The following is a 27365-nucleotide window of genomic DNA, read 5'->3' as shown; positions in this document are numbered from 1 at the left end:
TGTGATCTCAGCCAGCTCACTGTGACCTCAGCCTCCCAGGTTGAAGGGATCCTCCCACCTCAGCTCCTGAGTAGCTGGGACTACAGGAAGAAGCCACCATGCCTGGCTAATTTTTTTAAGTTTTTTGTAGAGACGGGCATCTCACTAGGTTGCCCAGGCTGGTCTCAAACTCCTGGGTTCAAGCAGTCCTCTCTCCTCGGCCTCCCAAAGTGTTGGCATGACAGGCATGAGCCGCTACACCCGACCTATAATTCTGGCTATATCATTCCTTGGTCAACCACCTTCAATGGCGCCCTCCTGCCTACTGAAGTAAGTCTCCTTCCTCACTCCAGTCCTCTTTGTTCATCACCAATTATTTACCCAACCCACCTTTCTAGCTTGATTTCCCTCTACTACCCATATGTGTTATGCCAAACCCCTCTGTTTGCTCTGCCTCAGACAATTCCTGTTTTTCTCATGTCTGTCACCTTCATTCACACTGTTCCTCCCACCTGAAACCCCCTCCGCTGTCTCAGCCTCCTTCCTCGTCCCCATTTCCCCCATCCAAAGCTTCCTCAATCCCAAAGGTTGTTTCCAATCAGCTCTCCATGCCCCCGCCTTCTGACAAAACGCAATTCTCAAAAACTCACAGGGCGCTTTGTGATTCTCTTGCCGTATCTGGTTTACTTTTAACTTCACTCCTAGATAGGTGAACTTATATTGGACAAAACAAACTTTGTAGAAATGCTACTGTGTCTAGCTCAACTTAAACTTATCCCACCTGGAGAATGGGTGTGGGGACAAAGAAGATGGAGGAATGTTCATTTTTACCTTATGCACTTCTGCATTGTTTTTGTTTTTTATAATTAATAAGCAGGTATTACTTGTGATTTAAAAAAAAAGACTAAGCATCACTAAATAACCCAACAAATTTAACACAGAGAAAACATGGTGTCGACTCCCAAGATGGACTCAATGGACGTGTCACTTGCCAGAACTTCAATCTTGAATTCATCCATCACATATTTCCAGAACTGGGAGGACTTGATGCTGAAGGGGTCAAAGGTCAGGTTTTCCATGGGGGTGACTAGGCCGTCCACTCTGCATAGGACATCATCAATGCGCTTGGGGTCCCCCGTCACTGCCTTTAGTTCTGGACCAAATATGTTATAAAATTCCTCCAAAACCTGTCCAATCAAACGGAACAATGAGGAGATTACATTTGGGTTTTCCTGTGAATATTAGAACTACAAATGGATAGCATATCGAGATTGACCTGGGGGCAAGAATCATGTCACACAGTAACCTCCTCCCGGACTAAGCCCTTCGGTACGATGCCCAAGGCACATAGGATAAGATCCAGGTCTGCACCTGCCTGTTCCTCCCCACATTGCAGCCACCCCCACCCTCCTCCAAGGCCATGTCCCTTTCTGCCTCAGGGCCTTTGCACTTGCAGTTGAAAGTGCTTCAGGGAGGCTGATGGGGGCGGATCACTTGAGGCCAGGAGTTCAAGACAAGCCTGGCAAACATGGCGAAACCCTGTCTCTGCTAAAAATACAAAAATTAGCCGGGTGTGGTGGTGCATGCCTGTAATCCCAGCTACTCAGGAGGCTGAGGCAGGAGAATCACTTCAACCCGGAACGCAGAGGTTGCAGTTAGCCGAGATCGCACCACTGCGCTCCAGCCTGGGTGACAGAGCGAGACTCTGTCTCACATGCATACACACACACACACACAAAGAGGTGAGATGATAAACCACTGAGGTAGTTCCATGCAGCGTTTCCACTGTTCTGGTAACAATGAAATACCCATGCACACACTAGCTACGGTGATTCCACATAGAAGTTAAATTTTTTTGTTTTTGTTTTGGGACAGAGTCTTGCTCTGTCACCCAGGCTGGAGTGCAGTGGTACGATAGCTCACTGCAACCTCCACCTCCCAGGTTCAAGCAATTCTCCTGCCTCAGCCTCCCAAATAGCTGGGATTACAGGCGCCCGCCACCACGCCCAGCTAGTTTTTGTATTTTTCATAGAGACAGGGTTTCACCATGTTGGTCAGTCTAGTCTTGAACTCCTGACCTCGTGATCCGCCCACCTTGGCCTCCCAAAGTGCTGGGATTACAGGCGTGAGCCACCGCATCTAGCCGAAAAAGCTTTATATTTTTAATTCTTTTTTTTTTTTTTTTTGAAGCAAGGTCTCACTCTGTTGCCCAGGCTGGGGTACACTGGCATGACCACGGCTCACTGCAGCCTCAACCTCCCAGCCTCAAGCCAACGTCCCACCTCAGCCTTCTGAGTAGCTGGGACTACACGTGTGCACCACCACACCTGGCTAATTTTTGTATTTTCTATAGACAGGGTCTTGCTATGTTGCCCAGGCCGGTCTCAAATTCCTGGGTTCAAGGGATCCTCCCACCCCAGCCTCACAGAGTGCTGGGATTACAGGTGTGAGCCATCATGCCTGGCCTGTTTGAATTCTTTTTACAGCATTTTTTTTTCCTGTCTTCGAGCACAGGGCATCACCTCCCTCTCGGGCTGGGCACTGCCACACCGCAGCCGGACCTGCTTTGTACTCACTATGGTTCCTCTAGCAGTAAGACATCGGAGTACCCGGCACACGGTGAGTTCTCCATGAATGCATTTAGAATGAAGGGGTGGGTGAACCTTTAGGAGACAAGGGCTGTGGCTAATTCAGTCAGCCACTAGGCACTTTGTCCATCCATGGAGCTCTGGGAAAACTGGGCCTGGCTTAGGGAGAGTGAAGAGAGGTCTCAGACTGGCTTCTTGAGGGATTCCAATATTTAAGGGGAAGGCAGAGGAAGGGAGTTTTGCAAAAGACACAGAGAAGGAGTGCCCAAAGAGGTCAAAGGAAAGGCAAAAAGCAGGGAGAGGGAGGAATGTCAGGGAAAGCAACAAAAAGTCTCAAAGCTCTGGTGTACTCTGGTCCATTCTGGTACATTCTAGTATATTCCGTAGGTTCTTTCTTTGAAGGGCTTCTCCCTGCCAGGCCTTTTCTGACGCCCAGCTCCTACCTGACACGGAGGGGGCCACTGTCAAAAGCCAACTGCCTTCTTCGGGGCAAATTCCGCCGGCCTTCGCCCAGCCCCTACCTGCAGAACGTCGGAGAGGTCCTGGCAGATGGTGGCCATGTAATCCGTCCTCTCGAACAGCCGCTTCCGGTCAAACTCCCACCGAGCTTCCCTCCCCGAAGCCTCTATCTTGGCCCGGGTGTCAAAATAGGCCTTTTTCCACAGCCTGAGGGTGTTCCTGGCTTCCAAGGTTTTGCTTTGGGCACTCGCTCGATTTTCTCTGCGAAGCCAAGAGATGCCGTGATGGGAGGAGGGCGGAGCTCCGGGTCCGAGCCGCACTCCCCGGCTGGGGAGCCAGTGTCCCGTGAAACTCTGACCCGGGCGCCCCCCTGGTTTCACGGCCTCATCAGAAAAGGCAGAGCGGGCAAGCGGCTGCCCTGTCCCATGTGCAAGGGCGGGAGTCCCAAGCTGCGAGGTTTCCGTTGCAGCCGCCAGCCTGCATGCAGGGCTGGGGCTACCTGGTGACTTCGCTCCCTACACCAGAAGGGGCAGGCGGCCTTGGCCCCAGGCCAGAGGTCAACAGCGGCAGCTGCAACACGGCGCAGGACAATGCCTCCATTTGGGTACCTACTTCACCTATGCAAATAGACAGAAATGGAGATCTAGCTATGCAGGTAGATAGAGAGAGAGAGATGTATATAAATAGATATGGATACATATAGATATAGATATCTATCTATAGATAACAAAAAGTCATATAGTGTCTGATTCCATTTATATGCTATCTATATAAATACATATACATACATAGACATAGATACCTATCTGTATAGATGGATACAGACATAGATACCTATGTATACATACAGATAAATATAGATATCTATCGATACATATAGATAGATCTACATAGATATCCAGATAGATCTATCTGTCTAGATAGATCGCTAGATGATGATACAGATACAGATATAGACAGGTGCAATCTCGGCTCACTGCAACCTCCACTTCCTGGGTTCAAGCGATTCTCCTGCCTCAGCCTCCTGAGTGGCTGGGATTACAGGTGCCCACCACCACACCCGGCTAATTCTGTGTACTTTCAGTTGAGACAGGATTTCACCATGTTGGCCAGGCTGGTCTTGAACTCCTGACCTCAAGTGATCCGCCCGCCTTGGCCTCCCAAAGTGCTGGAATTACAGGCGTGAGCCACCGCACCCGGCCTCATCTATATAGATATTTTTTAAGAAAGTGAAAAAAGTTATCTGTCTCCCTTAGCATCCTCCATCATCTCCCTACACCCTCAAAGGTGGTTCCACCTCAGCCTCAGTCTCTCCAGGTACAACTGGGGAAGAACATTGCAGTTAAAACAAAATTTCATATAGATATATGTGTGTGTGTGTGTTTATATATACATAAACACACACACACACATATGTATGTGAAACAAAATATATCTCCATACAATGGAATATGATTTAGCCATAAAAAGGAATGAAGCACTGATCCATGCTACGATGTGGATGAACCTTGAAAACATGCTGCTAAGTGAAAGAAGTCAGTCATAAAAGTCACATAGTGTCTGATTCCATTTATATGCAAAAGACACCACGCTGTATGGTTCCCAGGACTTGGGCAATTGGGGAGAGGTGGGGACTGACTGCTAAAAGGCACATGTTTTCTTTTGAGGGATGAAGAACATGTTCTAACATTGATAGTGGTTACGGCTGCACAATTCTGTGAATATACTAAAAAAAAAAATGAATTGTACTTTTTTTTTTTTTTGTGACAGAGTCTCGCTGTGTCACCCAGGTTGGAATGTAATGGTGTGATCTCCACTCACTGCAACCTCCGCCTCCCAGGTTCAAGCAATTCTCATGCTTCAGACTTCCATGAAGCTGGGATTACAGCCCACCACGCATGGGGTTTCACCATGTTGGCCAGGCTGGTCTTGAACTTCTGGCCTCAAGCAATCCGCCACCTCGGCCTCCCAAAGTGCTGGGATTACAGGTGTGCACCACTGTGCCCGGCCATAAGAGCCAGTGAATTGTACATTTTAAGTAAGAGAATTATATGTGAATTATAGCTCAATAGAGCTGTTTAAGATCTAAAAAGTAAAAAGTGAAACAAAACAAAACAAAAAAATGAACGCCATGGCTTCTTACTTGAACAAAGTCCGCAGGTTGACCACTCGGCAGACTCTCTCAGCGATTTCCCAGGCGATGCGCTCCATGAGCGGAATCATCCTCTCGTCTTTGTTGTAGTGTCGGGAGATGATCCACACCATCCGCAGGGCACTCATCATGGCGGGGATGGTGTCTAGGACCACGTGGAAGCCAGACCCGTGCGTTATGTTCTGACCAAGAGAGGAGAGAGCCACGCAAGAGCCCTTAGCCTTGGGGTCCAAATAGTTTCATAAAACAGTAAGCATGCAAGAAGTTTCACTCTTTTTTTTTTTTTTTTTTTTTTTTTTTCCTTGAGACCAAGTCTGGTGCCCAGGCTGGAGTGCAACGGCACAAACATGGCTTACTGCAGCCTCGACTCCCCTGCGGACTCAAGTGATCCTCCCACCTCAGCCTCCCAAGTAAGCTGAGAATACAGGCATGCACCACTACACCGGCTAATTTTTTATTTTTATTTTTGTAGAGATGAGGTCGCACTATGTTGCCCAGGTGAGCAGACTTTTTTTAATCTCTTATAATAATAACTCAAATAAATAATGGACAAAAGATTAAAACAGACATTTCACCAACAATATGAAATTGACAATAAGCACATTAAGTACATAAAAAGTTGTTCAGTCTCACTAGTTGTTAAGGAAATGCAAATTAAACCACAATGGCTATTATCAGAAAGACGATAACAAGTGGTGGTGAAGATACGGAAAAACCAGAACCTTCGTGTATTGCTCTTCAGAATGTAAAATGGGACAACCACTTTGGAAAACAGTCTAGAAATTCCTCAAGAGGTTAAACAGTTACCATATATGACCCAGCTATTCCACTCCTATGCATAATACATGAATAATTAAAAACACACATCCACACAAATCCTTGTACAAGAATGTTCGTAGCAGCATTCTTCATAATAGCCAAAATGCAGAAACAACTCAAATGCCCACCGAATGATGAATAGAGAAACCAAATGTAGTCTATCCATGCTATGGAATATGATTCTGCCACAGAAAGGAATGAAACGCTAATACGCTCCACGCTACAACACAGGTGAACCTTGAAAACCTGGTGCTGAGTGAAAGAGACTGCACACAGGATCAGTCCTGCATGACTCCCCTTATATGAAGTCCCTAGAGTAGTCAGATTTACAAAGACAGAAAGCAGAACAGAAGTTACCAGGGACTTAGGGTAAGGAAGAAGGGGGAGTTAGTGTTTAATGGACACAGAATTCCAGTTTGGGAAGATGAAACTGTTTTGGAAATAGTGTAATGGACACACAGCATTGTGTATGTATTTAGTGCCCCTGAACTGTATGCTTAATAGTGGTTAAAATGATAATATCATGTCATGTCTATTTTATCACAATTTTTTAAATTCTGAGGTTTTGAGACAGGGTCTCGCTATGTTGCCCAGGCTGGAGTGTAGTGGCGCAATATTGGCTCACTGCAACCTCCATCTCCCAGGCTCAAGCAATCCTTCCACCTCAGCCTCCTGAGTAGCTGGAACTACAGGTGCACACCACCATACCCAGCTAATTTTTGTATTTTTTGGAGAGACAGGGTTTTACCATGTTGGCCAGGCTGGTTTCGAACTCCTGAGCTCAAGCGATCTGCCCACCTCAGCCTTCCAAAGTGCTGGGATTACAGGCATGAGCCACTGCTCCTGGCCAAATGCTGAACATTTTTAAAAGGGAAATTAAATCATATGAAATCTCTTTGACAGAGCTGACTGCAAAGTGCAGCACACCCAGCGTACCTTGAAATAACGCTCCACGGTGGAGAGAAAGCGCACATTGTCTGAGGCCTCCGTGTGGAACTTGAATAACTCGGTGAACACTGGCTGCAGATTAGCCACAAGCATGGAGTTGGATTCCTTGATCACATCCAAGACTTTTCTGACTATTGGAAGCTTTGTTTGTTCATGCAGCGCACTTAAGGTTGCATTTCTTTCCCTCCAGAATTCAATTTCAGCCAGAGGGCCTTTACCCTGAGAGGTGAAATGAACACACAAAGAACTCTCATCATTAGGGTGGAGCAGACACTTAGGGTGGTTTCTCCAGCATCCGTTCTTTCTGTCCAACTGCTCCAATTCTTCAGGGTCTTCAGGGGTGGGCTCTTGACCCTGGGTGGTCCAATCATAGTGAATCTCAGGGCTCCAGCTGAGAATGCTAGAAACACACTCTGCCTTTCTCCGGACAATTGAGGTATACAGAATGTGAGGCCAGAAACTGCTGCAAGGAAGCCAGCCTGAGGAATGAAGCTCTCCAGCCCCTAGAAAGGGGTCTAGAACTGAGAGATTCAGAAACATAGCCAGAGCCCTGATCAGACTGGACCTGAAGCCAACCCTGCCTCTGGACTTTTCCATTATGTGAGCCAAGGAATTTGCTTTCTTAGTTGATCGACTTGAGTTGGGTTTCCTGTTTTTGGCAGCCCAAGCTTCCTGACTGATCCAAAGTGTTATCTTTATCAATCCAGGCAGTAACCTGGTAGCACATTAACATCAGAAAGCCCAGAAATGATATTTTGGGTGTGTTTATTTTGATGGCTTAAGGAAGTCATAAAACAGTAAGAAAAGATGCCAGATGATGCAGACCCCAGACTCCGGGCTCTTTCCCAGCATGGTAAGCATGACCTGGATCGGGGCTCTCTGAAAGCCCTGCACAAACTACCTGAGGTGTCTTCTTCAGTTGGGCCTCAACCGCTGTGGATATCTGATTCAGCCAGTTTATCACACACTGCTCCAAGATGTCAACGGTTTCCGGGTCAGCTGCCAGGTCGGACACCTCTCCCTCCACACTGATGGTTGGCATTTCTAACTTGATCTCACCTAGGAAAATAAAAGCGATCAGTCAGTCATTCGTTCAGGAAAAATGATTACAAAGAGAAACATTCAAGTTCACCGGCTGGGTCGTCTCTCAAGCTTCATCAGTATAATAAGGTCTGACGCATCCCCTGTCCTGATAATATCTGTATCTCATTCTCTTTCATTAGAATGTAATTCGAACATTTTAGATAATTGTTCCGGTGTTAAGCTTGATCAAAATGATTTAGTTATTTAAGATGTTCCTGAGTTTATAACCTAGTGACTTCAATTTTTAAAAACTTGAACAAAGAGCCAGCAGACATTTTAGATAACCACCAGCCTGAAACAGTCAGTCAAAGATAAATCAGGGGAAAAATGACATCAGGGGAAATTGAAATAATGTAAAGAAAAGGAGAACAGGCCAGGCACGATGGCTCGCACCTGTAATCTCAACACTTTGAGAGACCAAGGCAGGAAGATCACTTGCAGTCAGGAGTTCGAGACCAGCCTGGCCAATGTGGCAAAACTCCCTCTCTGCTAAAAATACAAAAATTAGCTAGGCATGGTGGTGTGTGCCTGTAATCCCAGCTACTTGGGAGACTGAGGTGGGAGGATTGCCTGAGCTCCCAAAAGGTTGAGACTGCAGTGAGCTATGTTTGTGCCACTGCACTCCAGCCTGGGCGGCAGAGTGAGACCTTGTCAAAAAAAAAAAAAAAAGAAAGAAAGGAAAGAAAAGAAAGAAAAGGGAAGGGGAGGGGAGAGAAGGGGAGGGGAGAGAAGGGGAGGGGAGAGAAGGGGAGGGGAGGGGAGGCAGGGCAGGGCAAAAGGAGAACATTTCCAAAAGGAAAGCCCAACTATTTGTCTCAGAGATTTGAGACATATAGCATCCATCAAACAAGAACAGGATGCTATGAAAAAAGATACAATCAGAGAATCAGAGGTCTTAAAAATTAAAAATATAATAGCTGATATGACTATCAATCAAACGTTGGTAACATAGAAGTTGAAGAACACTCCAGGAAAGAATACAAAGACAAAAAGATGAAAAATACAAGAGAAAAAATAAGAAATAGAATCTCTAGACATCCATCCAGCAGGAATTTCAGCAAGAGAAAACAAATAGTGGAGGAAAATGCCAAGATGATTTTTCAGTCTTTGGACTGAAAACACCCACTGAGTGTTTAAAAAATCAATGGAAAAAGTTCCACACAAAGGCCCATCATCCTAACACCAAAACACTAGGGATAACCGGATGCTCTTAAAAGCTTACGTAAAGGGGGAGGGGAGAAAAATTAGAAGAACATTCAGTTTCTCATCACTGGATGTTGACTACTAGAAAACAATGAAGAAAAATGTATTCAAAAATCCTGTGCTAGGCTGGGCACAGTGGCTCACACCTGTAATCCCAGCACTCTGAGAGGCCAAGGCAGGTGGATCACTTGAAGTCAGGAGTTTAAGACCAGCCTGGCCAACATGGTAAAACCCCGTCTCTATTAAAAATACAAAAATTAGCTGGGTGTGGTGGTGCACACCTGTAGTCCAAGCTACTCGGGGGGCTGAGGCAGGAGAATCCCTTGAACCCAGGGGGCAGAGGTTGCAGTGAACCGAGATCTCACCACTGCACTCCAGCCTGGGCAACAGAGTGAGGCTCTGTCTCAAAAAAAAAAAAATCCTGTGCTAAAATGATTTTTGCCAGCCTGAGCGACAAAGTGAGACCCCGTCTCCACAAAACAAACAAAAAAAAATGTTCCAAAACTTAGCCAGGCATGGTGGCATGCACCTGTAATCCCAACTACAGTAAATTAATCATTCTTAACTAAAAAGGAGGAAAATGAAACCTTACCTTCAAGTTGCTGCATGGTTCTTTGAATATTACTTGCAAATTTCTGCACGTTCATTAAAAATTCATCCCGTATTAATTGAATACTGTGATATTCTACTGCCTCCCCAGGCATGGGCGGCAGGTCTGATTCATGCTCAGAGGAATTAGAGCCTTCTCCAGATGTGACTCCCACGGTTGTACTCGTCCTGTGCTGATTGAAGGACAATGCTGGCAAAAAAACCTGAAATGCCAATTTTATGAAATACATCATATGAAGTCATTTTCAATAATTCATGTATTCAAATTGCCTCTGGTTTTGAATATTCTTTTTTTTTTTTTTTTTTTTTTTTTTGAGACAGGGTCTCGCTCTGTCGCCAGGCTGGAGTGCTGTGGCACAATCTTGGCTCACTGCAACCTCCACCTCACCGGTGCAAGCGATTCTCCTGCCTCAGCCTCCCGAGTGGCTGGGATTACAGGCACACACCAGCACACCCAGCTAATTTTTGTATTTTTAGTAGAGATGGGGTTTCACCATGTTGGCCAGGCTTGTCTCGATCTCCTGACCTCATGATCCACCCCCTCCGGCCTCCCAAAGTGCTGGGATTACAGGCGTGAGCCACTGCACCCAGCCTGAATATTCTTTTATATTGAGATACAAATATGCAAAGTGAAAACCACTCAAACCGGAGCACAGACCTAAAGACAGAGAGATTACATTTGACTTAAAGTGATCCAAGGGCATCAATTTTAACCAGGCCTGACACAACTGCCCCAAAAACAGTGCTGTTATTTCTGTATACCACCAGTAACTGAGAAGTTACAAACCGTGGCACAGGGGGCTGGCTGTGGTGGCTCATGCCTGTAATCCCAGCACTTTGGGAGGCCGAGGCTGGTGGATCACTTGAGGTCAGGAGTTCGAGACCAGCCTGGCCAACATGGTGAAACCCCATCTCTACTAAAAATACAAAAATCAGCTGGGTGTGGTGGTGCACACCTGTGGTCCAAGCTACTCGGGAGGCTGAGGCATGAGAATTGCTTAAACCAGGAGGCGGCGGTTGCAGGGAGCCGAGATCGCACCACTGCACTCCAACCTGGGCGATAGAGCAAGACCCTGTCTCAGAAAGAAAGAGAGAAAGAGAGAGAGAGAGACAGAGAGAGAGAGAGAGAGAGAAAGGAGGGAGGGAGGGAGGGGAAACTGACACAGGGAGGTAAGAAACTGTGTGTTAAACCATCAGCTCAGGACCATCTTGTTCTTGTAAATGAAGTTCTTGAGGACATAGTTTCTTCAAAATGTAGCTAGAGACAGAAGCATGCATTTATGAAGTCACCTGAATACAATTACGAAACAACTTAGCCCCCAGCCCACATAAAAAGTGATCTATAAATGCCTGTGGGTTGATTAAGTTGGTTGGTTGGTTGGCTGAGTTTTGTTTCTGTGTTTTAGTTTTGTCTATATTTCTTAAAATTTTGATACATCTTTTTATGACTCTTTGAATCTATATGTATTTCCTGCAACATACTGAAGAACCCAGAATGTTGGATTTGTAAAGCTGCCCAATCCAAATTTTGCTGACTACACACTCACTGTGCAGCTGAAGTTCCTCTGTGATGTGTATTTCCTGCAAATTGGCAGCTGGGACCAGAGACTTGACCAGGGTGTTTCTTCCATCAGGAATCAAATTCTTGGTTTTGGTTTTGTTTCTCTCTCTCTCTCTCTGTCTCTCTCTCTGTCTCTCTCTCTCTCTCTCTCCCCCCCCCCCACCCCCAGGTCCATTAATCAAGTGGGGGTTCCAAAATTGAAATGTTCTAAAATGTCTGTTTATTAGCTGAGATGCTGATATAAAGACGCCTCTCACAGCTACTACTAGATGATCCCGTATATTTCATATGGGGAAGGCAACATAAATGCTTGACTCCTCTTTATTTGCCCAATTTTTGAAATAGTACAGTGGTCCCCTATCATCCTCCAGAAATGACCCATCAGGACTTTTAAAGATCATTATAAATTCATGGATTTGAAAAGCTGGGCATGGTAGCTTATGCCTGTAATCCAGCACTTTGAGAGGCCAAGGTGGGAAAATCTCTTGAGCCCAGGAGTTCGAGAGCAGCCGGGGCAACATAGGGAGACCCCATCTCTACAATTAAAAAAAAAAAAATTAGGCCGGGCATGGTGGCTCACACCTGTAATCCCAGCACTTTGGGAAGCCGAGGCCAGTGAATCGCGAGGTCAGGAGATCAAGACCATCCTGGCTAACATGATGAAAACCCATCTCTACTAAAAATACAAAAAATTAGCCAGGTGTGGTGGCGGGTGCCTCTAGTCCCAGCTACTCGGGAGGCTGAGGCAGGAGAATGGCATGAACCCGGGAGGCAGAGGTTGCAGTGAGCTGAGATTGCACTACTACACTCCAGACTGGGCGACAGAGTGAGACTCTGCCTCAAAAAAAAAAAAAAAATTAGACAGTCTTAGTGGCGTGCACCTATAGACCCAGCTACTCCAGAGGCTGAGATGGGAGGATCGCTTGAACCTGGGAGTTTGAGGCTGCAGTGAGATGTGATTGTGCCACTGCACTATAGCCTGAGCAATAGAGTAAGAACTGTGTCTCTTAAAAAAATGTTTTTAACTCATGCATTTGAACATATATATATATATATATATATATATATTTTTTTTTTTTTTTTTTTTTTTTGAGATGGAGTCTCTTTCTGTCACCCAGGCTGGAGTGCAGTGACATGACCTCAGCTCACTGCAACCTCCACCTCCTGGGCTCAAGCGATTCTCCTGCCTCAGCCTCCCAAGTAGCTGGGACTACAGGTGCACGCCACCATGCCCAGTTAATTTTTGTAATTTTAGTAGAGATGGAGGTTTCGCCATATTGATCAGGCTGGTCTCGAACTCCTGACCTCAGGTGATCCATCCACCTCGGCCTCCCAAAGTGCTGGGATTACAGGCACGAGTCACTGCGCCTGGCTGTATTTGAATATATTTTCTATGCTTCAATCCACTGCAATTTTATCCTTACTGAAGGTCAAAATGTCCCATCTGTGGCTGGCATGAGCCTCTTCAAGTTGAGCCCTGTGTCCTTTAGACATGACTCTGGTTGTCATAATGCATATAACCACTAAGAATTAATTATACATCATGTTTTGATGTCATCTTATTTTATTTATTTTTCTTTTTTTTTTTTTAGAGATGTAGTATCTCTCTGTCACCCAGGCTGTAGTACAGTGGCATGACCACCATGCAATGCAACCTTAAACTCCTGGGTTCAAGCGATCCTTCCACTTCAGCCTCCAGGGTAGCTGGGACTACAGACACCCACAGCCATGCCCAGCAGATTTTTCTTTTTATTTTTGGTAGAGATGGGGTTGATGTTATTTTAGAATGAAAAGTTCAGTTTGCATAAGAAGGTAGCCAGTGTGGCCAGATATGGTGGCTCATGCCTGCAATCCCAACATTTTGGGAGGCTGAGGTAGGCAGATCACTTGAGCCCAGGAGTTTGAGACCAGCCTTGGCAACATACTGAGACACTGTCTTTAAAAAAAAAAAATACAAAAATCATCCAGGCATTGTGGCGTGCACCTGGCTAATTTTTAGTGATCCTCCCAGCTACTCAGGAGGCTGAGGTGGGAGGATCGTTTAAGCCTGGGAGGTCAAGGCTGCAGTGAGCCATGCTCGCGCCACTGCACTCCAGCCTGGGTGGCAGAATGAGACCCTGTCTCAAAAATAAATAAAAACAAAAAATAAAAATAAATAAATAAATAAGAAGGTAGCCAATGTTCTTGAGTCCTCCAAAGTCACACTAGAAAAAGACATCATCCCGATGAAGGAGGGTGTCTTCAGGTAGAAAGTCCCTTGTGTGCGGGCAGCTCAGTGGGGAGGGCCCCACGGCCTAACTCACAGGGTGACTTGTACTCCGTGAGACCTCGTCTGCTCCCATCCCCAGAACTGCTCACATGGAAGTCACCCAGGGCCAAGCCCTCCAGCTCTTCTTTGCCTGTGCCTTCTTGACCTCCAGCAGCAAGTGGCACGGCGGGCCCCTCCCTTCTTCCGTGAAGCATTGTCTCCTCTTGGCTTCTGGATCACCCACGTCCTAACTTTCCTCTCCCCTCATCTCTTCCATCTCTACTCCCTCCCTTGGTTGTTCCACCCAGTCCCTTGGTTTTACACCATCTCTGTGCTGATGATGCCCATGTTTTAAAGCATCACTCTGGTTGGCATGTGGAGAATGCAGCGTAGAGGGTAAGAACAGAAACTGAGGGAGGCTCCTGCGATAGTCCAAGCAAGAGGATATTGTGTTGGTTTGGACTTTTTTGTCCCAATCTTCTCAGTGAAGTCTTCGTAGCCACCCTATCTAAAATTGCAAAAGCCCCACCTTTCCACCTATCAACTTTCCCTCTCCCCCTTGTTTCCTTTTTCTTTCCTATCTGGCTTCATTTTTCTCCCTAACTCTTGTTGCTGTCTAACACACTATATATTTTCTCATTGATCTTGGTTAATGTACATCTTCCTGTCTAGAATGAAAGCTCCACGAGGCAGAGACCTTGTCTCAGTTGTTCATTGCTATGAAATACAGTACGTGCTCAATGAATATTTGCTAGACGGAGGCCCTGAGTTCCCCGCAGAGCTCCAGATTCATACATCCTGCTTCACGTCTTGATTTGAATGTCTAAGAGGCCACCTGTGCTTAACACTACATCATGTTTTGATGTTATCTTAATTTATTTCTCATTTTTGTTTTTAGAGATGGAGTATCTCTCTGTCACCCAGGCTGTAGTGCAGTGGCATGACCACCATGCTCTGCAACCTTCCCGTCTAGAATGCAAAATACAACACTTGAGTTTCCCTCCATATGTTTCTCCCCATCCTCCATCTCAGTAATGACTTCACCATCCTCCCAGTTTCTCAGGCCCAAATCCTGAGTCATTCTTTTTTAAATTTTTTTTTAGAGATGGGGTCTTGCTATATCGCCCAGGCTGTTCTCAAACTCCTAGCCTCAAGCGATCCTCCCGCCTCACTCTCCTAAAGTGCTGGGAGCAAGAGTCATTCTTGGTACTCTCTATTCTTGTGATACTCTTCAAAGCCTCCAGATCCAGGTCATTAGCAAGTCCCATGGCCTGATCCTCAAGGCATTCCTCACACTGTCTGCTTCTCCCTCCCTCCCCTGATTGGAGCCTAAATAACCATCACCCTTGATGTGGTTTGGCCGTGTCCCCACCCAAATCTCATCTTTAATTGTAGTTCCCATAATCCCCACGTGTCATGGGAGAGACCTGGTGGGAGGTAATTGAATGATGGGGGAGGTTACCCCCATGCCACTGTTCTCATGATAGTGAGTGAGTTCTCATGAGATCTGATGGTTGTATAAGTGGCTTTTCCCTCTTTGCTCAGCACTTCTCCTTCCTGCCGTCATATGAAGAAGGATGTGTTTGCTTCCCCTTCCACCATGATTTTAAGTTTCCTGAGGCCTCCACAGCCATGCAGAACTGTGACTCAATTTAGCCTCTTTCCTTTATAAATTATGGGCAGTTCCCTACAGCAGCATGAAAATGGACTAATACAGCCCTCCACCTGGGCTCTTCCATGGCTTTCTATATGGTCTTTCCTTCCCCTCCACCCCAGCAATATGTTTTCCCACAATAGCCAGAGGTAAAATGCAAACCAGATCCTGTTGTTCCCCTGCTTAAACCTGCCTTCATTTCCAGCCCTCCCTCCAGCCACAGTGGCCATCCTCCTGCTACTGGGCCAAGCTGAGGCTGCTTCTAACTCAGGGCCTTTGCACCTGCTGTTCTCTCTGCCCAGCATGCTCTTCCTCCACATCCTATTGTGTCTGATGCCTTGGCCTCATTTGGGTCTCAGTTCAATATCACCTCTTCCTTCCTTCCCTAGTGCATTTCCCTAATAACTTATCATTCATGAAAAAGGCCTGCTGATGAGTTTTTCATTTTTTTGGTCTATAAAGCTCAGGCCAAGCATGGGGGCTCATACCTGTAATCACAGCACTTTGGGAGGCCAAGGCGGGCAGATTGTTTGAGCCCAGGAGTTGGAGACCAGCCTAGGCAACATGGTGAGACCCTGTCTCTACAATAAGTACAAAAATGAGCCAGGCATGGTGGTGTATGCCTGTAATCCCAGCCACTCAGGAGGCTGAGGCAGAAGGATCGCTTGAGAGTTGAGGCTGCAGTGAGCCGTGATTGTGCCACTGCACTCCAGACTGGATGGCGGAGAGACCCTGTCTCGAAAAACAATAAAAATAAAAAAGAAAGCTTAGACATCACATCCTCAGCAAGGCCATTCCTCACCATGCCCTCTGCACACACACAGTGCACATGCCTATTTCTGTCTCATATCAGGGTTTATTTTCCTCATGCCACTTGTCGGTATTTTCTCATAGATGTGCTTGTGTGCCATGTCTTTCCCCTACATAAGCTCCTAGAGAGCAGGGCCATTGCCTGTCCTGTCCACTGCTTGACCCTCAGTGTTGGGAACAAGACCCTAAAATCTGGCCACGAACTGGCCCCAAAACTGGCCATAAATAAAATCTCTGCAGCATGGTAACATGTCCATAATGGCCCCAACGCCCAAGCTGGAAGGTTGTGGGTTTACGGGAATGAGGGCAAGGAACACCTGGCCTGCCCAGGGTGGAAAACCGCTGAAAGGCATTCTTAAGCCACAGGCAATAGCATGAGCGATTTATGCCTTAAGGACATGCTCCTGCTGCAGTTAACTAGCCCAACCTATTTCTTTAATTCGGCCCACCCCTTCGTTTCCCATAAGGGATACTTTTAGTTAATTTAATATCTATAGAAACAATGCTAATGACTGGTTTGCTGTTAATAAATATGTGGGTAAATCTCTGTTTGGGGCTCTCAGCTCTGAAGGCTGTGAGACACCTGATTTCCCACTTCACACCTCTATATTTGTGTGTGTGTGTCTTTAATTTCTCTAGCACCGCTGGGTTAGGGTCTCCCCAGCCGAGCTGGTCTCAGCACCTCAGTGCCCATAACAGCACCTGAGACAGAAGAGCTGCCCGCTACCTATTTGTGGAATAAACAAACCACATGACCTCAACTTTAGAAATACTAGAATTTCTTCCTTTCTCCATGTTTACCTGACATATAATATTCTTCAGAAAATGGAGCACATTAGCGTTTATAATTCCATACTCCAGTGTTTCTGGCATAATTTCCATAGCTTCCTTCATGTCGGTAGCTTCAGAGATTGCCTCTAAAGAAGAACAGGTGTAGAATGTAAGGTCAGTGGGAGAGAGCAGCCAACAGTTAACATTTCCAAGAGAACAGGAATCTTCTCCTTCTTCCCAAGCTGCTACAAGGAATGTTCTGGTTACAGATTCAGAATATCCCCTATTTGTGTTTAAACAAATCTGAGGGCCCATGAGAAGCTGAAATGGATACCGATGCACTGTGGTTCGTGGATTAGTATGAACAGTGCACAAGAGCTGCACACATTTGCTGATCTGGTTGGAGTATCTAACGCTGGACAAAATCAGAAATTACTTGGGTTGTCTAGAAATGTTGGCTGGATTCTTTGCTGCTATGGACTGAATGACCCCAAAATCCACATGTTGAAGCTTAAATCCCCAAGGTGAAGGTATTAGAAGGTGGGGCCTTTGGTAGGTGATTAGGTCATGAGGGTGGAGTCTCACGATTGGATTGGTGTCCCTATAGGAAGAGACAGGAGAGCTTGCTGTCTCTCTCTCTGCTCTCCACCATGGGAGGATAAGAGAAGGTGCCATCTGTGAACCAGGAAGTGGCCCTTGCCGGACGCCAGATCTGCCAGCACCTTGATTTGGACTTCCCAGCCTCCAGAGCTGTGAGAAATAGATGTTTGTTGGTGAAGCCCCCCAGCCTATGGCAATTTGTTACAACCATCCAAGCTGGCTTGGGCACGGGCTTTGCCTGTCTTCACTCCCCAGCAAGTCTTCCTCAATTCATTGCCAAAGCATATTTTGAGTCATGGGTTGTTTGAAAAGACCTACTTGGTAACATCTACCCTTCCAACAAACAAGGTTTTATTTGATATGTATTTGCTCTACCTGACCAAAAATCAATCACCATGGTAAACATTTTAAAGGTTACTTGGACTCTTCCCTTGATCTAACTGGGAAACAAAAGAGACACAACAAATATGCCCACTGAAGCCATTATTTCACAAGTTTCAGTCTTCACGCCTTCTCCAAATATGTGCAGACATGCACTATCACTGGCTGAATACATTTCTTTATCTCTAACACTTCTTTACTGGAAATTAGCTTTGAGAAGACTACGTAAGAACCCAGTACAGTATGGAAAAGAAAGAGAGCTTGGCATAGGTGAAAGATAACCATAAAAAGACAACAGAATGAGAGTGAACAAGTGCATGCACAACCACACCCCCTCAACACACATACACACACACGTGCCAGAAATGTACCTTTGGTATTTCTGAGGAAAAACACCACGTTTTGGTCCAGGAACTCCTCGGGAAGAGGGGTACAGAGCATGTGGAGATGCATCTTTTCCATGATGTGCTTCACAGTTCTCTGAAACATGGGGAACAAAAACCATTCATTCTTGTGATACATCCATTCACCTAAAGAACCTAATATTCAAGTACACCTAAGCTCTCCTCTCAACACAATGGCTGGTCTCATGTTCTGACAACGTAGCCACAGCCACACAGTGGGTACCAGCTAAACACAGGAGCTAAATGCACCCAGACTCTGAGCTGTCAGCCTGACTCCTCTATTGACCAACCAGTGCAGCAACACCTAAACAAACTGACCTGGCAAAGGTCCAGATGGAGCTTGAATTTTGTTTTGCAGATGGGACGTACTTATGAAGCAATGAAGCATGATTTTGGTAAGCATAGGCCAGGCTGAATGTTTACATCCTAGCCTTAAACTCCAACCTTGGGGTTTTCACAGAACAGGGTTCATTTAGCAGGCCTGTGTTGTCCAAACCCCACACATGCCAAATGTCTTCAGAACTGGCCTTTGGCTCTTAGGGTGACAACTTCCAAGCTTTTGGAATACCCTTCCTAATATGGGAGTCTTTCTGTACCTGTAGCCTTGGGCCATGCCTGAAAGTGTATGCTAACAATGCGAGTTTGGTGAATGCCTGTTTTTGTTTGCTGGGGCCCCAGTCATACAGGATCAGTTCAACCTCTAGGGTGGTGGTGAGGGCTGGAGATGAAGGGGAGCTGAGTAACTAAGGTCAGCCACGTGGATGCTCCATGCCTGTGTGACTGATCCCCATTAAAAACCCCAGACACCAAGGCTCAGGTGAGCCTCTCTGGTTGGCAATACTTCATGCATGTTGTCACTCATAGCTACCAGGAGAATTAAGTGCTATCCATGAAACTCCATTGGGAGGGAACAGATGGAAGCTTGTGCCTATTTTCTGCTGGTCTCTGTCCTGTGCACGTTTTTTCCTTTTTTTGCTGAGTCTAATTTGCATCCTTTCCCTGTAATAAACTGTAACTATGAATATAACAGATTTTCTGGGTCCTGTGAGTCCTTCCAGCCAATCACTGAATCTGAGGGTGGCCTTGGGATCCTATAATTTCCATTCCAACATGATAAATCCCTTGGATGGGGCTATGTCAGTTACCCTGAATCCTAGAGGGCGTCAGGGGTCCCCATTACCCCACCAACAAGGACAAAGAGCCATGCTTACTTTGGAAGGGAGTTTTTCTGAAATCTCTTTGTCCGTTTCTTCATCCTCTCTGTTTAGAGGTTGGCCTAGAGATTCGGTTCTCAGTGACACATGCTTAGCTGCAAAACAGCAATCAAAGTTTAAGAGAAAATAATCAGAAAATTAGGTTTCCTACCATCAAGAGCAGCCCTGCATTTTGTGCACCAGTACATTTCATTCAAAAGGCGAGTTATCAAATAGCTGTGCATACCTTCTGTTCCAATCAATCCGATTGTGGCCTTGACTCACATGGTAATTGACAAGAATTGTGTTTCGTTTTTGACAGGGTGTCCATCAGAAATTTTACATGTTTGTGTCTGCGTTCTCTCAGGTACAGTGTCCACCCTGTGACCGTGTGACTTCTCTGAGGTTTTTTACTTAAAAGGGAGTTTATCATAAAGACAAGAATTACAGTCCAGGCGCAGTGGCTCATGCCTATAATCCCAGCACTCTGGGAAGCTGAGGTGGGTGGATCACTTGATGTCAGGAGTTTGAGACCAGCCTGGCCAGCATGGCAACACCCTGTCTCTACTAAAAATATAAAAATTAGCCGGACATGGTGGTGCATGCCTGTAATCGCAGCTACTCGGGAGGCTGAGGCAGGAGAATCGCTTGAGGCCAGGAGGTAGAGGTTGCAGTGAGCCAAGATTGTGCCACTGCAGCCTGGGTGGCAGAGCAAGCCTCCATCTCAGAAAAAAAAAAAAAAAAGAATTACAGCTAGCATGTTAGCATTTACTCCTTTTTCACTATGAGGTGCAAAACTTGTGAGGGACAAGAAGAAAAACAGTCTAAATGAAATGATGCACCTGTCTCAAGTCCACTCTGATTAATACAGAATCAGAAACCTCAGCAGACACCAAGTCTGAGCCCTCAGAACATCCAACAAGCCTGATGATTAGAGAAAGGAGCTTTCCCTGGGAGCTTTCCCTCAGCTCTTACTTTGAAAGGCACTGTGCAAAGTCACTGTGGCTTTGGCATAAACTCAATGTCAGGGGTCTGAATCCTCTCTGCTATTAGTTTTCGCATCCATAAAATGGGACAGTAACATCTACCAGCCAAATTCTGGAGGACTAAATGACAGCACGGGTAAGGGCATTGGCCCCGTGGTTGGCAGGGGAATAGTCTATAGACAGCAGTACCAACATTATTAGAGAACTAGCAATAGACTACAGTAAAAAAAAAAAAAAAAAAAATCACACTTACGAACAGGTGCCGTGCCATAAATAGCCTGTAGTCCATTGCTAATTCCCTAACAGCATTAGAGTAGTCTCTACTCTCTACAAAAAATCAAAATGTTATCCAGGAGTGATGGTGCACGCCTATAGTCCCAGCTACAGGGTGGAAGATCATTTGAGGCCAGGAGTTTGAGACCAGCCTGGGCAATGTAGTGAAACCTCATCTCTACAAAAAAAATTAAAAAAAAAAAAATTTTTTTTTGAGCCAGATCTCACTGGGTCACCCAGGCTGGAGTGCAGTGGCACGATCTTGGCTCACTGCAACCTCCACCTCCCGAGTTCAAGCAATTCTCCTGCCTCAGCCTCCCGAGTAGCTGGGATTACAGGTACGTGCCACCATGCCTGGCTAACTGGCTAATTTTTGTGTTTTTAGTAGAGATGGGTTTCATCATGTTGGCTGGGCTAGTCTCGAACTCCTGACCTCAAGTGATCCTCCTGCCTTGGCCTCCCTAAGTCCTGGGATTATAGGCGTGAGCCACCACAACAGCCCAAAAAATTAAACTTAAGTTAAAAAAAAAAAAAAATCTTAGCCAGGCATGGTGGCACACATCTGTAGTCCCAGCTACTTGGAAGGCTGAGGCAGGAGGATCGCTTGAGCCCAAGAGTTCAAGGCTACAGGGCACTATGATCACACCACAGCACTCTAGCCTGGGCCACAGAGCAAGGCCCCATCTTTAAAAAGGAAAATACACTTATGAATGTACTTAATGCCACATAGAAATGGTAAAAATGGTAAAAGTGACATGCATTTTACCACCATAAAAAGAAAAGAAGAAAATATATAATAATGTTAATTTACTTTGTGAGAAAGGACTTCCCCGACCTTCCCACCTAAACAGCTCTTCCTTCCCAAACCTGCCCTCTTCATGGATGTACTGGGCTCCGAAGCCGAGAGTGCCTTCCTAGGAGACCTCAGCAGACATTGCTGTAGCATCCAGAACTACTGCCTTATCAAAACCCACTTTAGGCTGGGCGTGGTGGCTCACGCCTGTAATCCCAACACTTTGGGAGGCCGAGGTGGGTGGATCACCTGAGGTCAGGAGTTTGAGACCAGCCTGGCCAACATGGTGAAACCCCACCTCTACTAAAAATACAAAAATTAGCAAGACTCTGTCTCAAAAAAAAAAAAAAAAATTAGCTGGATGTGGTGGCGTGTGCCTGTAGTCCCAGCTACTCAGGAGGCTGAGGCAGGAGAATCGCTTGAACCCAGGAGGAGGAGGTTGCAGCAAGCCGAGATCGCACCATTGCACTCCAGCCTGGGTGACAGAGCAACACTTCGTCTCCAAAAAAACCAAAAACCCACTTTAAACAAGGCTTACTCAAACCATCTTTTATTTCTAACTTGTAGTTCCCTCTCCACAGTCTTTGCTACTTGAGGGGATTACAATTTGGTTAAAAATAAATGCTTGGCCAGAAGCAGTGGCTCATGCCTGTAATCCCAACACTTTGGAAGGCTGAGGTGGGAGGACTGCCTGAGCCCAGGACTTCGAGACCAGCCTGGGTAACATAGTGAGACCCCATCTCTACAAAAAATCAAAATGTCATCCAGGCATGTTGGTGCACCTCTACAGTCCCAGCTCCTCAGGAGCCTGAGTCAGGAGGATTGCTTGAGCCTAGAAGTTAGAGGCTGAAGTGAGCTATGACATCACCACTCCAGCCTGGGCAACAGAGTGAGGTCCTGTCTCAAAAACAAATAAATACATGAAAAGTTCTGTGCCTTGAAGATTCTCCTAAGAAAATGGCATCTGTAGCTTGCACAGTGGGAAGCCCACCTACAAAACAAAGTACAAAGCATGTGTTTGCTGAGCTGGCTGAGACATCGCCTGCATGAGTGTTTGTATGTTACATACTACACTGGGTTGAAGAGTGTCCCCCACAATGCATGTCCTAAAGCTGTGACCTCAGTTGGAAACAGGGTCTTTGCAGATGTAATTAGTAAAGATGAGGTGATATGGATTACAGTGGGCCCAAAATCCAATGTGACTGGTGCCTGTATAAGAGGGAGAGAGGATGGCCGGGTACGGTGGCTCACGCCTGTAATCCCAGCACTTTGGGAGGCCGAGGAGGGCGGATCACCTGAGGACGGGAGTTCAAGACCAGCCTGGCCAACATGGTGAAACCCCGTCTCTACTGAAAATACAAAAATTAGCTGGGCGTTGTGGTGGGCGCCTGAGATCGCAGCTACTTGGGAGGCTGAGGCAGGAGAATCACTTGAACCTGGGAGGCGGAGGTTGCAGTGAGCTGAGATCACGCCATTACACTCCAGCTTGGGTGACAAGAGCGAGACCCTGTCTCAAAAAAAAAAGAAGGAGGAGGAGGAGGAGAGAGGACACACGGAGAAGAAAGATACAGAGGGGACAAGGCCATGTGACGATGGATGTAGAGACTGGAGTGATGATGCTGCAGGCCGAGGACACCCTGACCCCTAGACTGCAGTGAGGAGGCTGGGAAGGATCCTCCCCTTGGTCCTGCAGAGGGAGTGCAGCCCTGCCAGCACCTTGATTTTGGAGTTCCGGCCTCCAGAGCTGTGAGAGAATACATCTGTGTTGTTTTCAGCCACCCAGTCTGTGGTCACTTGTGACGGCAGCCGTGGGAAACTACTATATCCGTCTATTCATGACCCAGCACTTTCTCTTTGTGGTTCATACCCAGTGAAAGTACAAACTGATTGTGGCACGGCAGGCAGCACCCTACTCCCGCTGCGGCGGGGCTTTCTCAGTTCCACCCTCCCATGACCCCTCCCAACTCCACACCTCGCACTTTATCCACGGACTCCACTTTTTGAGAATAAGTCTCTTCTTCCTCTTCTCCCTCTTCAGACAGGACAGGTATCTCATCTTTATGGCCACATAAATGGGAAGAAAATATAAAACGTAATTGTTCACTGCATGAAACACCTGATATCTTTGCTTTCTGTGGAGCCAAGGGGTTGGTATGTGGCCCACAGGAGACTCATTATGTTACAGTGGTACAGCAGTATTCCTTACTGGAGCCAGCTTTCAGTGACAGCCAAGGAGGTTTGTGCAAATTCTGCCAAGAGACGAAGGATACAGAAATGATCAGAGTTACCACCAGCCCAGAAGAAATACAAATAACCAAGAAGCATAAGAAAGAGGCTCCTGGGTGCACAACACTATGAATGTATTTAACACCCTAAACTGTACATTTCAAAATGGTTAAGATGTAAATTGCAGGCCATGTGTATGTTACCACAATTTAAAAACTGAAGGAGGCCAGGCGCAGTGGCTCATGCCTGTAATCCCAGCACTTTGGAAGGCCGAGGTGGGTGGATCACTTGAGATCGGGAGCTCAAGACTAGCCTGGTCAACATGGTGAAACCTCGTCTCTATTAAAAATACAAAAAAATTAGCTGGGTGTGGTGGTGTGCGCCTGTAATCCCAGCTACTTGGGAGGCTGATGCAGGAGAATCACTTGAGCCCAAGAGGCGGAGGTTGCAGTGAGCCGAGATCACACCACTGCACTCCAGCCTGGGAGACAAAGTGAGGCTCTGTCTCAAAAAAAAAGAAAAAAGAAAAAAGAAAAGAAAAGAAAAGAAAAAAACTGAAGGGAAAAAAAGAGGCTCAACTACACTAACATTTACATAAATTAGAGTAAGGGAGTACAACTACTTTTTTCTATGGAATTGCCAAAAATCTAAAAAATGGCCAATATCAAATGTCGGGAGGCCATTGGGAAACAGGTGCCTCATCCACCACCACTGGCTGTGGACCAACAGGACCCACTCAAATTGTAAAAGACCATACTTGGTACAGATGCATTTCATTTTTATAAATCTATCCTCCAGAAATACACAAAGTATGCAAGGATAGACGGACATTATTCCATTGTTTGCAGAATGAATACTCTGAAAAGCTAAGTGTCCATTAATTAGAGAATGGATGAGTAGAATGTGGTACATCTATGTATTTAAATCTATCAAGTTAGGTACAACTATAGGAATTGGCATGAAAAAATAACCAAGACATGTGTTGGGGGGAGAAGTCACAAAATAATATGTATATATAGTATGATATTTATAGTTTTAGGAACTCTATATATCCATATATTATCATTATAGAGAGAAATATAGACTGTAGATAGAACAAGGATAGACAGATATAGATGACAAGCAGGTAGGTAGGTAGGTAGGTAGGTAGGCTGATTAATTGATCTCAACAGCCCTGACCTTATGCCTAGACAGACAGAGATAGACAGACAGATAAACAGACATGTAGGTAGATAGATAGATAGATAGATAGATAGATAGATAGATAGATAGATAGATGTATAGATAGAGATGTATAGGTAGGTAGGTAGACAGGAGATAGATGTATAGATAGATAGATGTATAGATAGATAGATAGATGTATAGATAGATGTATAGATAGATAGATGTATAGATAGATAAACAGATATGTAGATTGATAGATGTATAGATAGAGATAGATGTATTGGTAGGTAGACAGATAAATTGGTAGATAATTGATAGATGGATAGATGATAGGTAACTGATAGGTAGACAGACACACAGACAGATTGGTCAGTTGGCAGATAGATAATAGAGGGATAGATGTATAGGTAATTAGGTAGGTAGACAGGAGACAGAGAGATAGATGTATAGGTAGGTAGACAGGATATAGATAGAGGTATAGATGTATAGGTAGGTAGGTAGATGTATAGATAGAGATGTATAGGTAGGTAGGTAGATAGATGTATAGATAGAGATAGATGTATAGGTAGGTAGGTAGATAGGTAGGTAGATAGATGTATAGATAGAGATAGATAGATGTGTAGGTAGGTAGGTAGATAGATTGGTAGATAATTGATAGATGGATGATAGGTGAATGATAGGTAGATAGACACACAGATAGATTGGTCAGTTGGTAGATAGATAATAGAGAGAGATAGATGTATAGGTAGGTAGGTAGACAGGAGATAGATAGATAGATAGATAGATAGATAGATAGATAGATAGAGGTATAGACAGATAGATAGATAGACAGACAGAGAGAAGTATAGATAGATGCATAGGAAGGTAGGGAGACAGATCAGTCGGTTGGTAGATGATTGGCTGATTGATTGACTGATAATTTGACAAAAGAGCCAACCAGAAACACACCAAACTAATAATAGTGGTTGCCCCTAGGAATAAGAGCAGGACTGGGGCTTAAGGGATGGAGAAGCATTGCTTTTTCTTTTTATATGTAATTCTATGTTCTGTGAATTCATAAGAGAACATGTGTTCTGACAGTATTTGTGTAATTTCTTTAAATGTAAGGAAGTTACCAAATGATATGTACAGTATGATTGCATTTTGTTTTTTCCCGAAGGAACACATGTACCTACTGCATCAGTATCTTGGGTATCTGCTGCCCGGAAGGACACCTCGCCTTTCTTACCACCACCTGCCCCAGTATCTGTTTGTCTCCATTCCTATCATTTTTAACCAGGAGCAGAGAGAAATCTTGACCAGGGAGGGGGAGCAGAAAGAGGAGGAAAAAAAAGGAAAGAAAGGACACGCTGGGCTCTCTGCAGGTCCTCTGAACAGACCAGAACCACCTGTTCCCCAAAAATAATCTAGGGAAACTGTTCAAGGGTTATATGAGCCTGTAGGTTTAACAAGCAGAGAGTGAGTGACAACGTGTGGAGTTGGGGATGAGGTCTCTTCTCCCCACCTGGCCAGAACCCCCAACACCCAACGCCATCTAGCACCTCCAGAATCGGCAGCTTTGAGAGTTTCCAGAGACAGCATCTTCGGCAAGGAATCCATCAGCTTTTCACCATGAGGTGATAGTGGAGAAGGGACGGGAATGGAAGGGAAGACCAGGTACAGAGACAGCCCAGAAACGGGTCAGGGGGCGGGGTGGGGGAGTTCTGAGCTCCCTTTGGAGGGTCCAGGAATTAACCAGGGGGACCCTCTGAGGTGAGACTGAACTCTGCTTCCACACAGGATGACATTTGGGCTAAACACGTGCTAGTAAACACAGCAGACAACAGCCACCCCACCGTTAACAGAGGCCCTTGGAGGGCTTCTGCAAGAAATCCAAGTCACATCCATTGTTTTAGGGTCTTGTAACTTTTTTTAAATGTAAACGAAACCCAAGTTCCTGCAGTGGTGGTACATGTTAAACGGTCAATCCTGCGAGTGTGTTTTTGGCTTCCATAATTTCACTTGGTGCCAATGAAAGTGCCTACATCCGACGTCCAGTTATAATCTAATGTCCAGGTCCAAAGGTCTGCCAGAGAGAAAAAAATAATAGGCTGGAAGGTTAAATTCCAAAACGTGATCACGTGGTCCTCTCTCCAGATGGCACTAGGGATTTGTTATTGTTGTTTATTTGTGGTTTTGGATTTATGATGAAGACGTTTTATTTTGTGCAAGCAAATAATGAATATTTAAAATAAATGAAGGTGGCCAAGCGCGATGGTTCACACCTGTAATCCCAGGACTTCGGGAGGCCGAGGTGGGCAGATCACCTTAGGTCAGGAGTTCAAGAGCAGCCCAGCCAACATGGTGAAACCCTGTCTCTACTAGAAATACAAAAATTAGCCGGGCATGGTGATGGGTGCCTGTAATCCCAGCTACTTGGGAGGCTGAGTCAGGAGAATTGCTTGAACCAGGGAGGTGGAGG

General features: G+C 45.7%; 1 protein-coding gene and 1 long non-coding RNA gene across 3 annotated transcripts in view; one reads left to right on the top strand and one right to left on the bottom strand.

The window, feature by feature from the left end:
- Positions 1 to 27365, bottom strand: part of DNAH10 (dynein axonemal heavy chain 10) — a 174117-nt gene that overhangs the window by 144761 nt on the left and 1991 nt on the right. Inside the window, exons 2-11 of the mRNA XM_054663807.2 lie at positions 23487 to 23570; positions 19481 to 19578; positions 18237 to 18345; positions 16915 to 17030; positions 9824 to 10043; positions 7847 to 8004; positions 6934 to 7164; positions 5170 to 5360; positions 3089 to 3287; positions 972 to 1166 (exon numbers count right to left, since the gene is read on the bottom strand). Coding sequence (XP_054519782.2) covers positions 972 to 1166; positions 3089 to 3287; positions 5170 to 5360; positions 6934 to 7164; positions 7847 to 8004; positions 9824 to 10043; positions 16915 to 17030; positions 18237 to 18345; positions 19481 to 19578; positions 23487 to 23570 — 1601 coding nt within the window. The remainder of the gene's footprint in view (positions 1 to 971; positions 1167 to 3088; positions 3288 to 5169; positions 5361 to 6933; positions 7165 to 7846; positions 8005 to 9823; positions 10044 to 16914; positions 17031 to 18236; positions 18346 to 19480; positions 19579 to 23486; positions 23571 to 27365) is intronic.
- On the top strand, positions 19 to 26843 carry LOC112205020 (uncharacterized). Of its 2 annotated transcripts, XR_010147863.1 has the most exons (5): positions 19 to 309; positions 921 to 1044; positions 2466 to 2598; positions 26064 to 26560; positions 26684 to 26843. It is a non-coding gene; the product is annotated as an uncharacterized LOC112205020 (long non-coding RNA). The 2 variants fall into 2 exon arrangements; XR_010147862.1 differs by lacking the exons at positions 26064 to 26560; positions 26684 to 26843 and adding an exon at positions 17492 to 18254 and having other exon boundaries at positions 62 to 309.

The sequence above is a fragment of the Pan troglodytes genome, chromosome 10, assembly GCF_028858775.2.
Source record: "Pan troglodytes isolate AG18354 chromosome 10, NHGRI_mPanTro3-v2.0_pri, whole genome shotgun sequence".
Classification (NCBI taxonomy): Eukaryota; Metazoa; Chordata; class Mammalia; order Primates; family Hominidae; genus Pan; species Pan troglodytes.
Note: the sequence above shows the minus strand (reverse complement) of the source record. Positions and strands in the feature narration are given on the sequence as shown.